At 39.1% G+C, this 20,314-nt stretch overlaps 1 protein-coding gene across 2 annotated transcripts in view; it reads right to left on the reverse strand.

Moving 5' to 3' along the window:
* Nucleotides 1-2,130: 2,130 nt before the first annotated feature.
* PARL (presenilin associated rhomboid like) overlaps nucleotides 2,131-20,314 on the reverse strand; it is a 57,792-nt gene continuing 39,608 nt past the window's right edge. For both annotated transcript variants that reach the window (XM_024124298.1, XM_055084096.1), the window contains 4 exons: nucleotides 19,483-19,553; nucleotides 6,296-6,397; nucleotides 6,059-6,156; nucleotides 2,131-2,456 (listed from right to left, as the gene is read on the reverse strand). In XM_024124298.1, the coding sequence (XP_023980066.1) occupies nucleotides 2,345-2,456; nucleotides 6,059-6,156; nucleotides 6,296-6,397; nucleotides 19,483-19,553 (383 nt within the window). In that variant the 3' untranslated portion in view covers nucleotides 2,131-2,344. The remainder of the gene's footprint in view (nucleotides 2,457-6,058; nucleotides 6,157-6,295; nucleotides 6,398-19,482; nucleotides 19,554-20,314) is intronic.

The raw sequence follows: 20,314 nt of genomic DNA on the forward strand, positions 1-20,314 counted from the left end.
AATGTGCCTGGAATAATGCTGGGTGCCTTCAGGAGGTTTACAGTGCAGTGGGTGACAGACGTGGAAACCAGTGTAATAGAGCTTTCCAACAGCGGAGAGAGGGCCAGGGGCCTGGACTCGCCGCCCGTAGTGAGGGATGGTAGTGGGGTCGGGTGGGAATGCAGGGTCCAGGGGCCAAGGGTTCAGCCACGGGCAGCAGAGGCTGGGCCACGGAGGGCCTTGGTAGCCACACTAGGGAGTTTCCATAGGCGACAACAGGAAATGACTAAAGTGTTTTTAGCACTCTGTGGCCTTGTGGAGAAGTACAGGACATTTTAGAGAGCAGCTGGAGAACAATCTTAACAACAGTCCAGGTTAGAGACAAGGGACTGAACTTAAGGCACTGGTAGTAGAGAGAAGGGGCTGGATTCTAGAAATGAGAGGTGAGAGAGGGAAATCCAGAATGGCCCCAGGTTTCCGGCTTAAGCCAGGAGTGATATTTGATGTGCCTGTGTAGTGGGGTCCGAGGACCTGGAACTATGCCTGGGACATAGTTCCATACTGTCTACAAAGTAGACATATGTACTGAGTGACAGCTTAGAGATATTCAGTGGGTCCAGAGCTCAGAAGACATCCTCACAGAGATAAATGAAGCCACAGAAATGGAGAGAGACGAGACAGCTAAGAGTACACTCCTGGGACCCCACACTTCAGAGGACAGTGGAGGTGGCACAGGCTGAGAGGCACGCTACCCAGGCAGAGCACGGCCTTGCAGTGCTCACGTGCCAGCAGAGAAGCCAAGATGAGAAAGCAAGATACCCCACTGGGCAAACAGGAGAGTAGGGACAGTTGCCAAAGCCATGGACAGTTAGGCTTGTGCTTCTGGAGCTGGGCGCTGACCTCCCAAGGCCTCTCACAGGTAGGTAACTTGACTTTCCAAACGTTCCTTCTCTAAACATCACAAAACAGAGAGAGCAGACATGTCTTTGTTGCCTGTTTTCTGGATCTGCCCACGGACGACATGAATTTCATTTTGGACTCCATATGGAATGTCCATGTGATCTCAGCCTCCCATCCCATCTCTGAGAAACACTTCTTGTCTCATCTGTAAGTCACAGGGTTCTTAGCATAACTACATATTCAGAAATGTCAAAGCACAGCAGTGTGACCTTGGGCAGTTCCCACACACGACCACCCTGGTTCCTTACTGGCAAAATGAGGGCTGGGTTAACAAAAATTCTCTCTCCTTAAAGTGACATTCGTTTAGACTATTCTAAACTAGAACAGAGTCCCCTGCCTGGCAAGAATGACCAGTACTTTGCAGCAGAGAAGAGTCCGGCTTGGTGGGAAAAAGATGAAGAACCACCATAACTGGACAATTCCTATGTGCTGGGCACATGCTGCCATTCAGCTCTCAACACCGTGTGAGGTGAGCACGACTCCCTTCCTTGTCATGAAGCCAGGCGCTCTGTGCCTGCCACCATGCAAGCCCGGCCCTCTCCAGCGCAAGGTGCAAAATTTGGTATAACCTTTTGAGATCAACCAAAAGACTCAAAAACTCTCCTATAAATCCTTTCAAGAAAAACTTTTAAATTCTCAAATCGCATTTCCTAGAAATAATTCTCAATCACGAGGACAAGTGAGTTCCACTACAGTGAAGCTATGATGACGACCACTGTCTGCTATGTCAGTATGATGCTCCACTTCAAAGAATGTACATTTTCCAACATAAGATGCTATTAGGCTCAGATTCAAGTCTGAATTTATCCAAGATACTTCCTTCTAATTCTTAATTTAGTTACAATTTTAACCTAGAAAGCAAAACCTAAAAATAGCTTTCTGTATATGCCACTCACTGCCACGAAACATTACCTACCTTTTTGGGAAAATTTAGAAAATATTGCAGCTGTTATTTCAGACCCATGCCAGAGAGAAGATGCTCTTAACTTTTACCTGTCAACCAAGCAAGGAAAGGGGTAGGTAAGTAAGAGTAAATATTTAGCAGAGGTGCTAGAAGGCCAACATTAAAAAACAAGCGCCTCTGAGTTCCAATCAGACCTTTCCATGTACTCAAACTATGTTAAATATAACAACGAACAGCAAGATTCCAGGGCAGCATTAGTGCTCTTCAAAAGAGACATATACCTGCTGTTTACAAACTAGAGATATAAACCTTTATTTCACAACTTTGTCATAATTCATTTTCTAATGAGACATGTACTGGGGACATAGTTTAAAATACTGGGAAAGCTAGATGCTCAGTGTCTTCCAGGCAGGAGCAAAGATGTGGTCACTCCAGGGCCGATGCATTCCTAGGGCTTCAGGCAGCATGGACCAGTCGTACCAGTATTGTCCAACCCCAGTTTTACTTAGAGCCACCTCCTTTTTTGGGGCCGTTAGTCCTCATTTCATGCCAAATTTTCACTAGAGGCTCCCTGTTCTTCCAAATGAGTTCATGACCATAAGTAATATACCATCTGGGGAAAAGAAAAACAAACCAGGTCCAACATTCAAACAGTATGACATACAAATGCCAAGTACTATGATGATATCAAGCTGACATTTTAAAAACTGAATGCCACTGTCATTTACTATCCAGCATATTAAAATAGCTGATTAATTTATTTAATGTAGTCAATGACTTACCTTTAATATATAGAATACATAAAAGATGGAAACAGGATGGACCACGTGTGACTGCTCCAAAACTTAAGTACTACACACACTACTTTTAATTCACCACAACCCTGCAAATCAAGTATCACTTTTCCCATTTACAAACATGAAGAAATCAAGTCTGAAAGAAAGTCATTTGCCCAAGGCGCTAACAGCTTCTAAGTGGTCAATCAAGCACTCACTACCAGGTCAGAGTGATTCTAAGCCTGGACTCTTTTTATTATGTCAAGTGTAAGAAATGTCAGAATTAGAATTTACTAATAATGATGGCTATACTAATTTAAATGCCTCTCCTTCCTCACCTTCAGCCTGGCTACACAAAAGGATCCAAATTCTGCCCACCTTTTAAAATACAGCTCCAATCCCCATCCTCCTGTTAAACAATGCCTAAAAGCAGCCTGAAGCAATAAGCCGAGGAAGCTGAAACACTGAGAGGTTTAGCAATTTAACTTGCTCAGGCTGCACAACTAGGAATCACCAAACTGAGACTAGAACCCAAATCTGACCCTGTAACCTGTGCTCTAACCGCAGGGCTACACTTCAGTCTCTCGGGAGCATCTGCTTAAGCTGAGGAACACACAGGGAGTGAGATTAGAAGCCCTCGGCCCAGGGTCTGCACGACCAGGAGCTCTACCCGAGGGCAGCACAGGCTGCACAAGGAGCTCAAAGGCACCTGCCGCCCCGGGGAGCTTCCCTGGAGGAGGGGGATTTGGAATGGCTATTTTAAAAAGCTTTTGTTATTGAAACTTTTATTTTTGCCCAGGTTTCCCCAAACAGATTTCATGTTCCCTGAGGCAGAAACTAGATTTTGTTGATCTTTCATCTTAGACACCTGACTGAAAAAATGCTCTATTCAACTTAATTGATATCAGAATGGGGGTTTAATGTTTTAACTTTTTTTTAATGTTTCGAGCATGTATTTTTTTTTTATTACAAAGGGCTTGAATTGTACCTGAATCCTAATTCTCACTAAATATAGTTAAAATTTAATAATAAAAAGTCACCATTAAAATTTTGAAAAATAATCAGTAAATTTACAGAAAGAAAAAAAGCATTTTAAAAACATGCAAATTTATTAATAGGCATGTTAACAAAATTCTTTTGGGCTTAGAGTGACGTTCTCTGGTGAACTTAAGACAAGAGAAAAAGGATCACCCTATGATTCAAATGCAATTATAAAACTCTTAAAAGAAATGAAATACTTGTCAGGAACTCTCCATTAGTAAAGTGTCTTCTCAAATCTTTTTAACCTACTTATTTCAAGCAAAGAGTCAAATACTTTCATCTTACAGGTACATTGTTTTGATTATACTCATAAGTTCAAATGTAATTGGTCATTTGGTTAAATTAAAATTAGGAAAATATTTCAAACTGACAATTTTTGAGGTATCTTTTTTTTTTTTTTTTGCTGTACGCGGGCCTCTCACTGCTGTGGCCTCTCCCAACGCGGAGCACAGGCTCCGGGCGTGCAGGCCCAGCGGCCACGGCTCACGGACCCAGCCGCTCCGCAGCACATGGGATCCTCCCGGACCAGGACACGAACCCACGCTCCCTGCACTGGCAGGCAGACCCTCAACCACTGCGCCACCAGGGAAGCCCTGAGGTATCTTTTTTTTCTGTTTGTTTTTGGTAGCAGCCTCACAGTCTAGTGCTCAGTCTGAAACTCCAGCTCTGCAATGACTCACTGTGTGACCTTGGATAACTCCCTTCTTTAAGCAGTTTCCTTTCTGTAAGTTGGACTACCTCACAGAATGTTAAGAGTATTAAATTACTCCTTAGCGTAGGCACACAGCAAATACTCAATATACATTAGCTATCATTACTGCAGCAGTACAAGGTGAAGACCATAAAATGTGGTCAGGGACATAAAGTCAAAGCAATGTGCAGGAGGTTACTAATAGATCTTTACCTTTTCTAACATCTTTAATCTAGACTGAGGAATCTTTACCATTAAAGATGTTAGAAAAGATGAATTCTAGATATGACCAAGATCTAGTAAATGAAAGGAGTTGAAATTAGAAACAGCAAAGAGAAAGGATTCCTCTGCCTTTCAGATTCTGGACTTTAAAATGCATTTGATCCAGTTTTCAGAACAGAAAAAGGTCATCTAATTATAATTGAGAGGAATAAAAAACTGCTGGGGAAAAGATCCTTTTAAGTATACATGGAAGGAGCCACGTAAATTTAGAGTTCATAAAACAAAACCCCTTTTCATCAGTCTTTATGCTTCTCATACTGTAATACCAGGTCAGTTTTTACTATTTATAATGGGCTGCTGTTAAAGCTCGAACTCACACATGCTATTCTTTAATCATCACTGAAAATTATAAATGGCATAATGGCATTTAGTTCCACCGCCTACTGGGCAAAACTGCTCCACTTAGAATAGATTTTTCTACTTTTTTTTTAAATTAAAAAACTAAGGTTTCCCATTGTTGTGAAATAAAGTAAAAAACAAATAAGGGTAAAAGGCAACATTATGCAAGAAAAGAGAGGCCATCAGGGATCCAGCATATCAGACAGACAACAGCTCTGCTGAAGGGCCTCTCACAGTCAGATGGACTCCAGGAGTCCTGAGGAAGTTCTATGACAGCGTCGCTACAGCACTACTATGTTTTAGGCAAGAGTCCATTGCCTGAAGCACAAGTGGGAGATCTTGTAACCACAATATAACTGTAATCACTGTGGTGTGACAGAGGCAGGCAGGGCTTTGGATCTGGGTTTAAATCTCTGCTCTGCTACTTAAGAGCTGTTTGACCTGGGGAAGATCACTTCTGAGCCTCAGTTTCCATCAGTGAAACAGAGGTAATAATTATATAATGCAAGGTAACTAGCTCAGTGCCCGCAACATAACAGATGCTCAATAAGTAGTCAACACGAGTTTATGACATCTGGCCTCTACTCCAGTCATGCAGCAGGCAACCGCACACTCATCGCAAGCAAAGGACCAGTTCCACCCACTCAGGGTGTCTGCCCAGCAATGGTGAGGTCAGTGGTAGCCAGGCAGGGGAGCAGGGTAGGGACTGGGCAGGGGAGATGTGGCTTGAGAGTGGGGAAAGGGATACAGCACAGACTAGGGGGCTCGGCAACAGTCTCCAAGAAGGACTGGAATTTTGACAGTCATGAGTTCAGGTGACTTGAGGTTAAGGGGAGGGTAAAGGCACAGATGGTCTCCATCTACAAATGACCAAGGCAGGGGCAGGGCCAACAGTCTCATGTTCCCATCTCATATGGTGAAGCTGCTCAAGACCAAAGCAAACCATGTTGCGATTTCCTTGCCCTCCCAACCCCACCTGCCCTGCTTCCATCACAGAAGTAACTGCCTTATTCTGCCTTCCTTAGGGGTGGGGGGAGGGAGATGAGCTGAGAAAGCAGTGTAACAGTCAATCATACTCAAACTTACATTCCAAAGAGAGCTCCCCCAAGATGTGCTGCATGATCAAAAAATTTCCATCCCAGGATCATTCCTGCTGTATCCATGGCAATAATGGCTTTTAGGGCCTGAAAGCCAGCAAAAGAGAACAGAACTGATACAACTTTGATTCCTCCAGCACTGACATTTCTAATTTAAGGGCAAGAATTCAGTCAATGTAAAAATATCACCACTGTCCCCAGCACTTCACTTCATAAAAATACTCACATTCCCTGCCGTGAACGTGAACATTGGAAGGAAGATAATGGCGAGCCTCCCTTCTGGGATCTTAGTGCAGACAGCTGCAAGGACAGTCATGATTGCGCCCGACTGCAAATTAACACATTGGGGAAAAAATGAAAGTCTCATTGTGCAACTGCTTAGTGACTACAACGTCTAAAGTAGAAATACTTTTTCCAGAAAGCTTACAAGCCACACATTTCTAGGTGAGCACAAAGTTAAAAAGCTTTCCGTTACTAACGTACAAAATATCAGGCAAAGGGACTCCAAGTCTGTGATATGGTAACCACCTGGCAAGGACTGAACTACAGGCAATAAGATGTAACAACCAGCATGTCAGCAGTTAATGAACTTCAGGGACAGTGTTATGTGTGTCACATGCATCATTTCATTTAATGACTAAAAAAGGACTTCTCAAACTTCAACAAAACTCCTCGAGGGACTTCCCTGGTGGCGCAGTTGTTAAGAATCTGCCTGCCAATGCAGGGGACATGGGTTCGAGTCCTGGTCCAGAAGATCCCACATGCCGCGGAGCAACTAAGCCCGTGTGCTGTAACTACTGAGCCTGCACTCTAGAGTCCGTGAGTCACAACTACCGAGCCCGCGTGCCACAACTACTGAAGCCCGTGCGCCTAGAGCCTGTGCTCCACAACAAGAGAAGCCACCACAATGAGAAGCCCACGCACCGCAATGAAGAGTAGCCCCCAGTCGCTGCAACTAGAGAAAGCCCACGTGCAGCAATGAACACCCAACACAACCAAATAAATAAAGAAAATTTTAAAAAAACACAAAAACTTCTCAAACCAGAGAGTGAGCATGAATTTGCCCTAAGAAACCCACATGTGTGGAATTTCTCCCAAATTTAATGCTTTACCATAAATCACATGAAATTTGTATCCTACTTCATCATAACACTAAACATTTTCCTTAAACGTCTGACAAATGTTCTGCTCCAGAAAAGCATACCAAATTTATCCCATGGCTCTGCATGACCACCCCCTTCACAGCATCCTCCCAGGGACACGCATGCATCCGCCTGCTTGAGAAGCACTTTCCCCAACAGCCTTGTATTTGAGAATAAAAATCGAAACTTAAAAACCTTATGACCAGTAAGTCAACCATTTCTTGATATAATTGAAATTATAATTGCTGTAGAGTTTTATCATCTATCGTGTTTTTCCACATTGCTACATAACCTTCATAATTTAAATTGATAATGGCTATGAAATATCTCCTGGATAAATTATGATAATTTAACTAAACTTTCTTAATGTTTACACATGTTCCTAATTCCTCTAAATGCTACAATACTTGAGAAATTGGATCATAATCCCTTGTTTACATTAAATCTCACAATAATCATTCATTCATATACTTGAGTCCTACCAGGCACTATGCTAGATGCTGGGGATATGGAGGGGAACAGAATTGACAGTCCCTGCCTTAATGGAGCTTACAGACTGGCATGAAAGACATAAATGAGTAAAAACAACAAAATATAATCAGTTATGATGGGGAAGCACAGCAACTGCCAAACTGTTTTCCAAAGTGGTTTTAGTGTTTTACTTTCCGACCAGCAGTGTAGGAGATTTCCAGTTCCTCCATATCCTCACCAACACTTGGTATGGTCAGTCTTTTAAATCTGTAATATAGGTTTATAGTGATATCTCAGTGTGGTTTTAATTTTCATTTTCCTAACAACTGATGATGTTCATCTTTTCATTTGCTTATCTGCTATCCATACATCTTCTTTGAAGTGTCTGTTCAAACCTTTTGCCCATTCTTTTTGAACTTTTCTTTATATAGTCTGGACACAAGTCCTATATCAGACTTCTGACATGCAAATATTTTCTTTTAGCATGTATCTTATCTTTTGACAGTGTCTTTGGAAGAGTGTAAGTTTTTAACTTACATGAAGTCTGATTTATTAATTTGTGCTTTTTGGTCTCTCAACTATGAAATCTTTGCCTAAAATAAGGTCACAAAGAGTTTTTTCCTATGTTTTCTTCTGTTAAGTTTTTATTTTAGGTTTTACATTTAGGTCTGTTTCCCTTTGAAAAAAACTCCAAAATACTCCCGAACCAGATTCACCAATTTTTAACATTCTGCCACATTTCACTTATCATTTTTTCTTTATATCCGTACATTTTTTCCTGAACCATTTGAGAGTAGGCTGCATATATCATACCCTTTTACCCCTAAATACTTCAGTGTATATTTCCTAAGAACTTGAATATCTTTATATATCCTACAATACAGTTCTCAATTTCAAGAAATTTTATACTGATATATTATACTTTCATTTAATCTATAAACATATTCCAGTTTTATCAATTGTTCCACTAATGCCCTAGCAGTTGTTATTCCCCACGTATTGCATTTAGTTGCCATGTATCCTTGGTCTCCTAAAAGCTGGACCATTTATTTCCACAGCCTTTTTTTAAAAAGGGGGTCCATTTTCATTAAAAGCCTCTGACTAAAAAAGGTGAAAATAAAGAATCTCCGCATGGGGTAGGCTAAACATTTGTCTAAAAAGCAAGTTGTGGGAATTCCCTGGTGGTCCAGTGGTTAGGACTCTGCACTTCCACTGCCAGGGGCCCAGGTTCAATCCCTGACTGGGGAACTAAGATCCCACAAGCCACACAGTGCAACCAAAAAATAAATAAATAAAATAAAATGTCATTTAAAAAAATAAAAAAGCAAGTTGCAATTTATTCAGACACATAAATATGTTTAATGTATAATAAGTACAATAAGTTATAGTTACAAAGAAACTGGCTTTACATAGAAATGCACGGCTAATGAGAATTTTCTTTAATATTTAAATTTCTGTAATGAGGACTTAAGATGGAGAATATAATCATCTATGGAGGAGCAATTTAGAGGGTACAGGATTTTAGTGCTCTTCTTTCAATTCAGCTAACCAAATTATATTTGTTTCATTTTGGGGAAAAGTATAATTTTATTGGTTTTTTTCTCTCTCAGAAAATAAGGTCTCAACTTGATTTCTTCTGGGTTTTGTTGAGTTGACTTTTTTAGGTTTTATTTAAAAATCTAGGATACTCAAGTTGCACATCTTAAAGGCTGAAAGGTGAAGGGTTACTCTTTAACTTTTTCAAATTCTCAGTGACACTGACATCCACTCTGCTTAATACAGTATATGCTGGTAGATTATAGTGGCAGATGTTGAAGTTCTAGCCAAAACAAATCTTTCAGAACAAGTATAAATTTGGCCAGTATAGCATGTTGCACCCTAGAGGAACCATGACCCAGCAAGTTTTGTGGGGAATCCCATCTTCTGAGGTAGTGCTGATATCCTTCCTTGAAAGCTGCTGTGATACATTAAGGACGTGGAGTGGGGAACCAGCGAAAGAGTGACAAATTACGGAGGCTGTGTGTGCATGTGTGTGTGTCTTCACAAGGCAGCAACTGCCCTGTGAAGGGAAGTCAGGATTTCTGAAGAACCTCGTGTGTTACTATTGCAGACTTACATAGGAGCCAGTTTGGTAAATATACAATAGCAGACAGTTGACCTTAAATAGAGAATACAGAATTCTGACTCCTAACCTCCACTGCAATATTAACATGTATCTCCGATACCCAGCCTACCCCTTTTAATATGTAGTTGACTTTGTTTCCTTGTTCTTTCATTTTTTTAGCCTAAGCCCTGGGTTGTCTTTTTCCACTTGCCTGAACTCATGTCTTAGGTTCTCCTTCTGAGGAATATTAATGCTGTCCTTCTACCTTGTAGCTTCCCCAACCCATTCCTAGGAATGCAGCATGAGCTGGTTTCCCTGTTTACGTTGACTGGCAACTATATATTAAAGGGCTGCGGACTTCGCGGATGCCTGGGGCTCATAAGTCTCTAAAGTTTTAGTAATTCCTAAAATGTAAGATAATCCTTTATTCTGAAGCAACTCTTTACACAGAAGACCCAAAACAGTTGGCGATTAAGAGAGGTAGATGCTATTTTCCAGAAATAGCCTTTTTAATATAAAAAAGTAGGGACCTTTCCTTTTAATTATAGGGGCAATCAGAGTCAATTATAAGAGCACCTTTTAGAAATTTTTCTCCTAGGTGTTTAACATCCTATTTTGAAATAATTTAAATCTTACAGAAAAGTTTGCAGGAATAGTACAAAGGACTCCCACGTCTTTAAACATAAAAAATAAAAGTGGGCTTCCTTGGTGGCACAGTGGTTGAGAGTCCACCTGCCGATGCAGGGGACACGGGTTTGTGCCCCGGTCCGGGAAGATCCCACATGCCACGGAGCGGCTGGGCCTGTGAGCTGTGGCTGCTGAGCCTGCAAGTCCGGAGCCTGTGCTCCACAATGGGAGAGGCCACAGCAGTGAGAGGCCCGTGTACCGCAAAAAATAAATAAATAAAAGCAAGTTGGGTTTACTGAAGTATAAGTGACACACAAAAAACTGCACATGTTTAAAGTTTATAATTAAGTTTTGACACATAAATACCTATGAAACCATGGCCACACTCAAGATTATGAGTGTGGCCAAAAAGTTCATCATCCCCAAAAGTCCCCTGGTGCTCCTCTGCAGTGCATCCCTCCTGCTCCTCCCCCATTCCTAGGCTACAACTTCTCTACTTTCTGTTAAGATAGATTCACTTTGAGTTTTATATTAATGGAATCATACAGCATATACTCCTTTTTGTTGTTGTCTGGCTTCCTTTACTCTGGATAGTTATTTTGAAATTCACCCATGTGGTTGTATCAATAATTTATTCCCTTACATGGGTGAATAATATTCCATTGTATGGTTATACCATAATATGTATATTCATTCACCTGATGGACATTTGAGTTTTTTCTAGTTTTGGCTGTTACAAAAAAAGCTGTGAACATTTGTGTACAACCCTTTATGTTCTTTCATTTGTCTTGGGTAAACACCTAGGAGTGAAATGGCCAGATCATATGGTAAATAGAATATTATCTCCATCTAAAACACTCATTACAGAAATTTAAATATTAAAGAAAATTCTCATTAGCTGTGCATTTCTATGTAAAGTCAGTTTTTTTGTTATTAAATTTTATTTATTTTAATTTCATTTTTCCTCTGACTTTATTTTTTAACCTCTTTATTGGAGTATAATTGCTTTACAATGGTTAGTTTCTGCTGTATAACAAAGTCAATCAGCTATACATATACATATATCCCCATATCTCCTCCCTCTTGTGTCTCCCTCCCTCCCACCCTCCCTTATCCCACCCCTCTAGGTGGACACAAAGCACTGAGCTGATCTCCCTGTGCTATATGGCTCCTTCCCACTAGGCTACCTATTTTACATTTGGTAGTGTATATAAAGTCAGTTTCTTTGTGACTATAATTTATTGTCCTTATATTAAAGATAGGAGGCAGTTCCATTATCCTTCTAAAGTTTTCTCAAAGTGACCTTTATCTATGCAGATTTAAATATATTTATGTGTCTGAATAAGTTGCAACTTGCTTTTTAGACAAATGTTTGGCATACCCCATGCAGAGATTCTTTATTTTCACCTTTTCTAGTAGGAGGCTTTTAAGAATATAATAAAAATAACCCTACCTCCTCAGAAAAATTCATACATATTTTAGATATAATTTCAGGGACTCATGAACCCAAACCCATGTAGACCCTAGAGGTCTGCTTCTTTGATTAGAGGTAAAGATCTTTTATTCTCCACTAATAATTTGTTTATGTACACAGGTTATGAACTTGTAATCAATATGCACATATATTTTATTTCAAAAGTACACAATTTTCATTAAGTACTTTTATTAATATATAACCTTCATGTATCTATCATATAAATTTTTATTTTTACACTATGAATTTTAAATGAATTTGCTGTAAGAGGCCTTCTGCTTCCACAAGCTACATACAGCTAAAAACCCTGGGCATTATTTGTAAAACAAATATAAGATGACTCTAAAAGACTGAGAAAGGAAAGCAGCCCAGCTAGGAACCTTAGGATCCAAGGAATGACACAGTGGTGAGTTCCCTGGGTTTTCTTTTGGCTTCATGCTGCTCAGACTGGGCTCTGGAGAAGCTCACAACCTGGAAACACCAATGAACTCAGACAAAATAGGCCTGTACCAAAAAATGCTCTCTCTAGCCAAAGGACCAAGAAAGCATAGCCTAGCAAGACACAAAACTTTTAGACAATAACCACTTTACTCCAGCCAAACACCACAGAAACAACTGTGGCCTGATCCCCATCAGCAAAAGCTGAGTGGAGAGCCTGGACTTCCAGCCTTACAGACTGTAATGAGGTGTCCCACTGTCCCTGACAGGGTGGTGTCAGTGGAGGTCACACAGGCAGCAGTAATAAGACACTCTTCCTCCTCCTAGCCAGGGCTGTATCAGTAGAGGTCTCCTGGGGAGCCCAAACTCCCCGCCCTGCAGCAACAAGAGCTCTTCCCTCGCAGTGTCAAAGGAGACTGAGTGGGGAACCTGGACTGCCTCACTCACCTGGCAGTAGCAATCACAGTACTGTCAGAGGCGGCCTGCTAAACAGTAGATTTAATTAAGATTAAAGTCTCATAACGTAATCCAAAATGTGCAGGTTTCATTTAAAAATCACTCATCAGGGAATTCCCTGGTAGTCCAGTGGTTAGGACTTGGCACTTTCAATGTCATGGCCGAGGTTAGATCCCTAGTCAGGGAACTAAGATCCTGCAAACTGCGAGGTGTGGCCAAATAAATAAAATAAAAATCACTCATCATACCAAGAACCAGAAAAATCTCAACTTGAATGAGAAAAGACAATTAATAGATACCAACATCAAGATGACACAGATGTTAGAATTATCTAACAAGCATTTTAAAACAGCCATCATAAAAGTGGTTCAACAAGCAATTACAAACATGCTTGAAACAAGTAAAAAAACAGCACAGAAATAGAAAGGGTCAAAGAAATAGAAGATATCAAGAACAATGTAAACTTTAGAATGAAAAATACAATAACCCAGGGCTTCCCTGGTGGTGCAGTGGTTGAGAGTCAGCCTGCCAATGCAGGGGTCATGGGTTCGTGCCCCGGTCCAGGAAGATCCCACATGCTGCGGAGCGGCTAGGCCTGTGAGCCATGGCCGCTGAGCCTGCGCGTCCGCAGCCTGTGCTCCGCAAGGGAGAGGCCACAACAGTGAGAGGCCCGTGTACAGCAAAAAAAAAAAAATACAATAACCTAAATAAAAACACTGAATGGTTCAAGCAGAATGGAAAGGACAGAAAATAATCAGTTACCTTGAGACAGAATAGCAATTACCCAATCTGAACAACAGAGAAAAAACAGACTTTTAAAAAAGTTAACGGAGTTTCAGGGACCCATGAGATAATAACAAACTAACATCATGTCATGAGAGTCCCAGAAGGAGAAAAGAAAATGGGTGAGGCTAAAAAAGTATCTGAAGAAATGGCTGAACATTTCCCAAAAGACATAAACCTATAGATTCAAGAAACCGAGTGAACCACAAACAAGATAAACACAGATATCCATGACAAGACATACAGTCAAACTTCTGAAACTAAAGAAGTCTAGAAAGTAGTAAGAGAAATGACACCTTACCTATAGGGGAAAAGCTATTTGAACAACAAAGAATTTCTCTTCAGACTATGGAGGCCAAAAAAAGTGGCACATTTTTCAACTGCTGAAAGAACTGTCAGCCTGGAATTTTATATCCAACGAAAATATCCTTCAGAAATGAAGGGTAGAAAAAAAATGAAAGGGAAATAAAAACATTCTCAGAAAAAAAACTTGAGAATCTGTCACCAACAGACCTAACTGGCTAGTGGCTAAAGGAATGGCTAAGAGAAGTTTTCTAAACAATGAATTGATATAAGGAGGAAATCTTGGAACATCAGAAAGAAAGAACAATGGACAAAGTAAAAATTGGATGTAAACACAATAGACTGTCCTTCTCTCTTGGAATTTTCTAACTTATGTTTAATGGTTGAAGAAAAAATTATAACAGTGATATTCTAAATATATGTAGAGGAAATATTTAAGACGATTATAATTTGGGGAAGGTATGCGGACAAAAAGCAAGGTAAGGCTCACTTCACTCAAACTGGTAAAATGATACCACCAGTAGACTGTGGTAAGTGATATATATAGACTGTAGTACCCAGAGCAGCCACTAAAAAGTTATACAAAGAGATATACTCCAGAACACTATAGAGAAATCAAAATGGAATTCCAAATGAATCTACACTAGTGATCATTTTATTTCACTTGCAACCTTGTAAGAAAGAGACTGAAGATACTTTCCTAAGCACAAGAATTCAGTTTATGTACAAGTTAGACCAGTGATAAGTTAAATCAATGAAGTTACAGCAAGCAGGTTATCATAATGTTGGTGAGCAAATTCAGCCTATGATAAACTATTTACAAACATAACCATGCAAAATCTATGGGATGCAGTAAAAGCAGTCCTTAGAGGGAAGTTCATAGAAATACAGGCCTTCTTTAAGATATAAGAAAAATCTCAAATAATTTCAAATCTAACCCATCACCTAAAAGAATTAGAAAAAGAACAAAAACCTAAAGTCAGCAGAAGGAAGGAGACATTAAAGATCAGAGAGGAAATAAATAAAACAAAGATTAAAAAAACAATAGGACAAAACCCAATAAAATCAAGAGCTGGTTCTTTTAAAGGGTAAACAATTGACAAACCTCTGGCCAGGTTCACCAAGAAGAAAGGAAAGAAGACCTAAATAAACAAAATATGAAAGAGGAGAAATCACAATTGATACCACAGAAATACAAAAACCGTAAAAGAATACTATGAATGATTATATGCCAACAACTTCTGCAGACAGAAGTCCAGGACCAGATTGCTTCACTGGGTAATTCTACTAAACACACAAAGAAGAACTTGTACTGCTCCCTCTCAAACTCTTCCAAAAGACTTAAGAGGAAAGAACACTCCCAAAGACATGCTATAAAGCCACCATCAACCAGACAAAGACACTACCAAAAAAGAAAATTACAGGCCAATATCTTTGATGAATACAGACACAAAAATTCCCAACAAAATATGAGCAAACTGAATCCAACAACACATAAAAAAGGTCATACACCATGACCAAACTGGATTCATCCTAGGGTCACAAGGATGGTTTAACATATGCAAATCAACCAATGTGATATACCACCACAACAAAAGAAAGGACAAAAACCACATGATCATCTCAATAGATGCAGAAAAAGCATTTGATAAAATTAAACACCCATTTGTGATAAAAACCTTACAAAAATGAGTATAGAGGGAACATATCTCAACATAATAAAAGGTATTTATGACAAACCCACAGCCAATATAATACTCAACGGTGAAAAGCTGAAAGCATTCCTGCTAAAACCTGGAACAAGACAAGGATGCCCACTCTTACCACTTCTCTTCAACATAGCATTGGAAGTCCTAGCCACAGCAATCAGACAAGAAATAAAAGGTATTCAAATTGGTAGGGAAGAGGTAAAACTGTCATTATATGTAGATGACATGATACTATAGATATAGAAAACCCTAAAGACTCCACACAAAAACTACTAGAACCGATAAACGAATTCAGCAATGTAGGAGGACACAAGATTAACATACAGAAATCGGTTGCATTTCTTTACAATAACAATGAAATATCAGTAAGGGAATGTAAACAAACAATCCCTTTTAAAATTGCATAAAAAAATAAAGGACTTAGGAATAAATCTCACCAAGGAGGTGAAAGACTTATATGCTGAGAACTACAAAACATTAATAGAGGAAATTAAAGATGATTCAAAGAAATGGAAAGACATCCCATGTTCTTGGATTGGAAGAATTAATACTGTTAAAATGGCAATACTACCCAAAGCAATCTACAGATTTAATTCGATCCCTATCAAATTACCCATGACATTTTTCACAGAACTAGAACAAATTATCCTTAAATTTACATACTACCATAAAAGACCCAGAATTGCCAAAGCAATCCTGAGGAAAAAGAACAAAGCAGGAGGCATAACCCTCCCAGACTTCAGACAGTACTACAAAGCTACAGAAATCAAAACAGTGTAGTATTGGCACAAAAAGAGACATACAGCTCAATGGAACAAAACAGGAAGCCCAGAAAAAAACCCACACACCTACAGTCTATCTTCAACAAAGGAGGCAAGAATATAACATGGGAAAAAGATAGTCTCTTCAGCAAGTGGTGCTGGGTAAGTTGGACAGCTGCACGTAAATCAATAAAGTTAGAACACACCCTCACACCATGCACAGAAATAAACTCAAAATGACTTAAAGATTTAAACAAAAGATATTATACCATAAAACTCCTAGAAGAGGTCATAGGCAAAACATTAACATAAATGGTACCAATGTTTTCTTAGGTCAGGTTCCCAAGGCAACAGAAATAAAAACAAAAATAAACAAATGGGACCTAATCAAACTTACAAGCTTTTGCACAGCAAAGGAAACCATAAACAAAATGAAAAGACAACCCAAGGAATGGGAGAAAATATTTTCAAATGATGAGACTGACGAGGGCTTAATTTCCAAAATATACAAACAGCTCATACAATTCAATAACAACAACAACAACAACAAAAACCCAATCGAAAAATGGGCAGAAAACCTAAATAGACTTTTCTTCAAAGGAGAAATACAAATGGCCAATAGACACATGAAAATATGCTCAACATCGCTAATTATCAGAGAAATGAAATCAAAACTACAATGAGGTACCACCTCACACCGGTCATAAAGGCCATCATTAAAAAGTCTACAAATAATAAATGCTGGAGAGGGTGTGGAGAAAAGGGAATCCTCTTATACTGTTGGTGAGAATGTAGATTGGTGCAGCCACTATGGAAAACAGTATGGAGGTTCCTCAAAAAACTAAAAATAGAGTTGCCATATGATCCAGCAATCCCACTCTTTGGCACACACCCAGACAAAACTAATTTGAAAAGGTACATGCACCACTATGTTCATAACAGCACTATTTACAATAGCCAAGACATGGAAACAACCTAAATGTCCACCGACAGGGGAATGGATGAAGATGTGGTGTGTATACACACATACATACACACACACAAACACACACACACACACTGGAATATTAGCCATCAAAAAGAATGAAATAATGCCATTTGCAGCAACATGGATGGACCTAGCGATTATCAGACTAAGTCAGAAGGAGAAAGACAAATATCATATGATATAACCTATATGTGGAATCTAAAATGTGATACAGATCAACATACCTATGAAACAAAAACAGACTTACAGATACAGAGAACAGATTTGTGGTTGCCAAGGGGAAGGCAGGGTAGGGGAGGGAAGGAATGGGAGTTTGGGATTAGCAGAGGCAAACTATTATATATAGGATAAACAACAAGGTCATATTGTATAGCACAGGGAACGAATATAATAATAACCAATAACTAGTAAGAAATTCAATTTTTAAATGAGATTCAGAATATGCATAGCTCTAACTAAACAAAACCCTTACCAAAATCTAGTCAGTATTCTTGCTCCCTTGTGCCACTGTTAATTGACAAATATTCTTTAACAATCTTCATCTTTCAAAGGCAATATGACCAATACTTTATATTTTCTATCACAATTTTGTCAACAGCATTTTTTTTTCCAGATTTCTCATTAAAAATACCATAAACCTGGTGATTTAGTTTTCCTTCATTTTAACCAAGAATGAATGAAAGTATTTGGGGATAATAATTTTATCCTGCCATGGCTCTATAGGATTTTGATGACTGAATAGAAACCACCACTTCCACCTTTCTTACTACATGTTCCTTACTATGCTAAGCACTCTAAACACACTTGCATTGCACATGAGAAAAAGGTATGTTATCCCCATTTTATATGGGGAAGCAGGTTCAGAGAGGTTAAGTAATAAGCCCTGAAAATCATGAGTAAGTGGCAGAGCTGGGATTCAAACTCAGTCTAATTCCAAATGCCATGCCGCCACACTCTATTCATGAACTTCAGTTTCCTATCTGTAACATGGGAATACCACTTGTCTGAGGGCACATCAAAATGCCTTCCCAGATCCTCCGAAGTAATGAGAAAAGTCTTCCCACCCTCAGAACCCCCAATGTCCTCTAGAGACTACTCAGCCCTTTCAATGTATATTACATGTGTATAATATTTTCCCCCCAACTAAACTCAACTTGAAAGTCAGAGACCATTTCTGATTCATCCTAGTGGTCTTCACTGCCTTCACAAAACAGGTGCTTAGTTGGCAAATGAGGTAGAATTTGAGATATATAAATTATATTGACATCAAATTTTATATAGAAAACAAACATTCCACGAAGAAAAAAAAGGGGAGGCAGGATTAAGTTAAGAAAGCATAAAGGTCATAGGACAAGATACAGGCCTCACTGGGAAAATTAAGTAGATACAAATCTGAGGAACACACAAATTATGGAATGGTTATTTTATATAAGGATTCTTTTCCAAAACTGAACCTTCTTAGTTTCTTTAAATGTGAAATTCCCTATTTGAATACATTTAAGTGCATTGAATACATTTAAGCGCATTTAACGATGCACAAATTGAATGTGTACTTTTAAAAGAAATATTATGTAAAGATTTCCATGTGCCTAGAAATCTGTCATTAAACTCAAAAGAAAACACAATTGTAATTTTTAAAAATCATCCAGAACATAACTGAGGGCAGGAATTTTGATATCTTGCTCACTGGATGTATCCTCAGCCTCTAGTAAGTACAATGCCTAGTAGTCTAATCTGCATAGCACTCAAATAATGACTAAAGAGGAGAACACAGTATCAGATTAAAATCTCTAATTACTTAGAATTTTCCAATGTTAGATTAGGCTCTCGAGTTTATGGGGATTGCATACCCACTATTTTGACTACTCCTCATGATATATACTCTGTGCCAGTGAAGTATATATAAATGACCAATGGTTAAAAGCTATAGCCTGAAATTTACAAGGCTTTACAAATGTATAAATTCTAAATTAGATGTCGATTAGTTAATAGTATTGTTTAAATATTAATATTTTGGCATTGATAGTTGTACTGTGGTTGTGTAGTTAATAGTAGGGTTAAGGGTATATAGGAACTCTTTGTACTAATTTTGCAACTTTCTTGTAATTCTAAAATTATTTCAAAATGAAGTGAAAAATTTTAGTTAGAAATACTTACTGCACCAAGTGATGGTCCATATCTTCCTGTGGCAACTTTACACACGTAACTAACAAAATTGGAAATAACACCTAAGAAATAAATCACATTTCAGTAATTTTAGTGAGGTATAAAAATGGCTTCCATTTCTGACCTCCACCCCACAGAGACTAACAATGTTGGGTTTCTACCCAGGTCACTACAAGGTGCAGGCATAAATACTTATCCTGCCTGTCGCTTCAGATATATTATAGGGAAAGCAAAGTCTGACCCACTGTACCACTTACTGAGTAACAGAGGGTCATTCACTTTACCTTGTAGTTATCATTTTCCTCATCTACACTGTATGAAGAAAGACTAGTTCCCAAACTCACCAACTGTCTTGGAATTCTCTGGACTGCACTCTAAACACTGAATCAGAACCTCTGGAGTGGGACCAGGGAGTCTATATTTTACCCAGCTTGTCAAATGAATGTGTTGCAGATCTAGACTAGATGATCCTTTACAGGTCCCTTTGGCACCAATGTCATCTGAACTGAGTATGGCTAATTTTAAAAAACAACTTTCTATAGAGGAGGAATTAATGGCACTTGAAACAGACCCTTCATACCTACAACATTAGTGCTCGGGGAAAGAACTACACACTTACCTTATTAGACCAAAGAGACTGCTCAGCTTCTGTTTCCAGGACTAGATGCACATGAGTATTTAATTAACACTGACTTAAGTACCCACTCTGGGCCTTGTGGTAGGTGCTTTTATTTTATCCCTTCTACAACCCCATGTCATAAGAGTAAGTAGTATTATCCTCAGAGAGGTATAGTCTTTTCTGCAACATCACACAGCTGGTAAG

Source organism: Physeter macrocephalus, chromosome 1 (genome assembly GCF_002837175.3).
Source record: "Physeter macrocephalus isolate SW-GA chromosome 1, ASM283717v5, whole genome shotgun sequence".
Taxonomy (NCBI): domain Eukaryota; kingdom Metazoa; phylum Chordata; class Mammalia; order Artiodactyla; family Physeteridae; genus Physeter; species Physeter macrocephalus.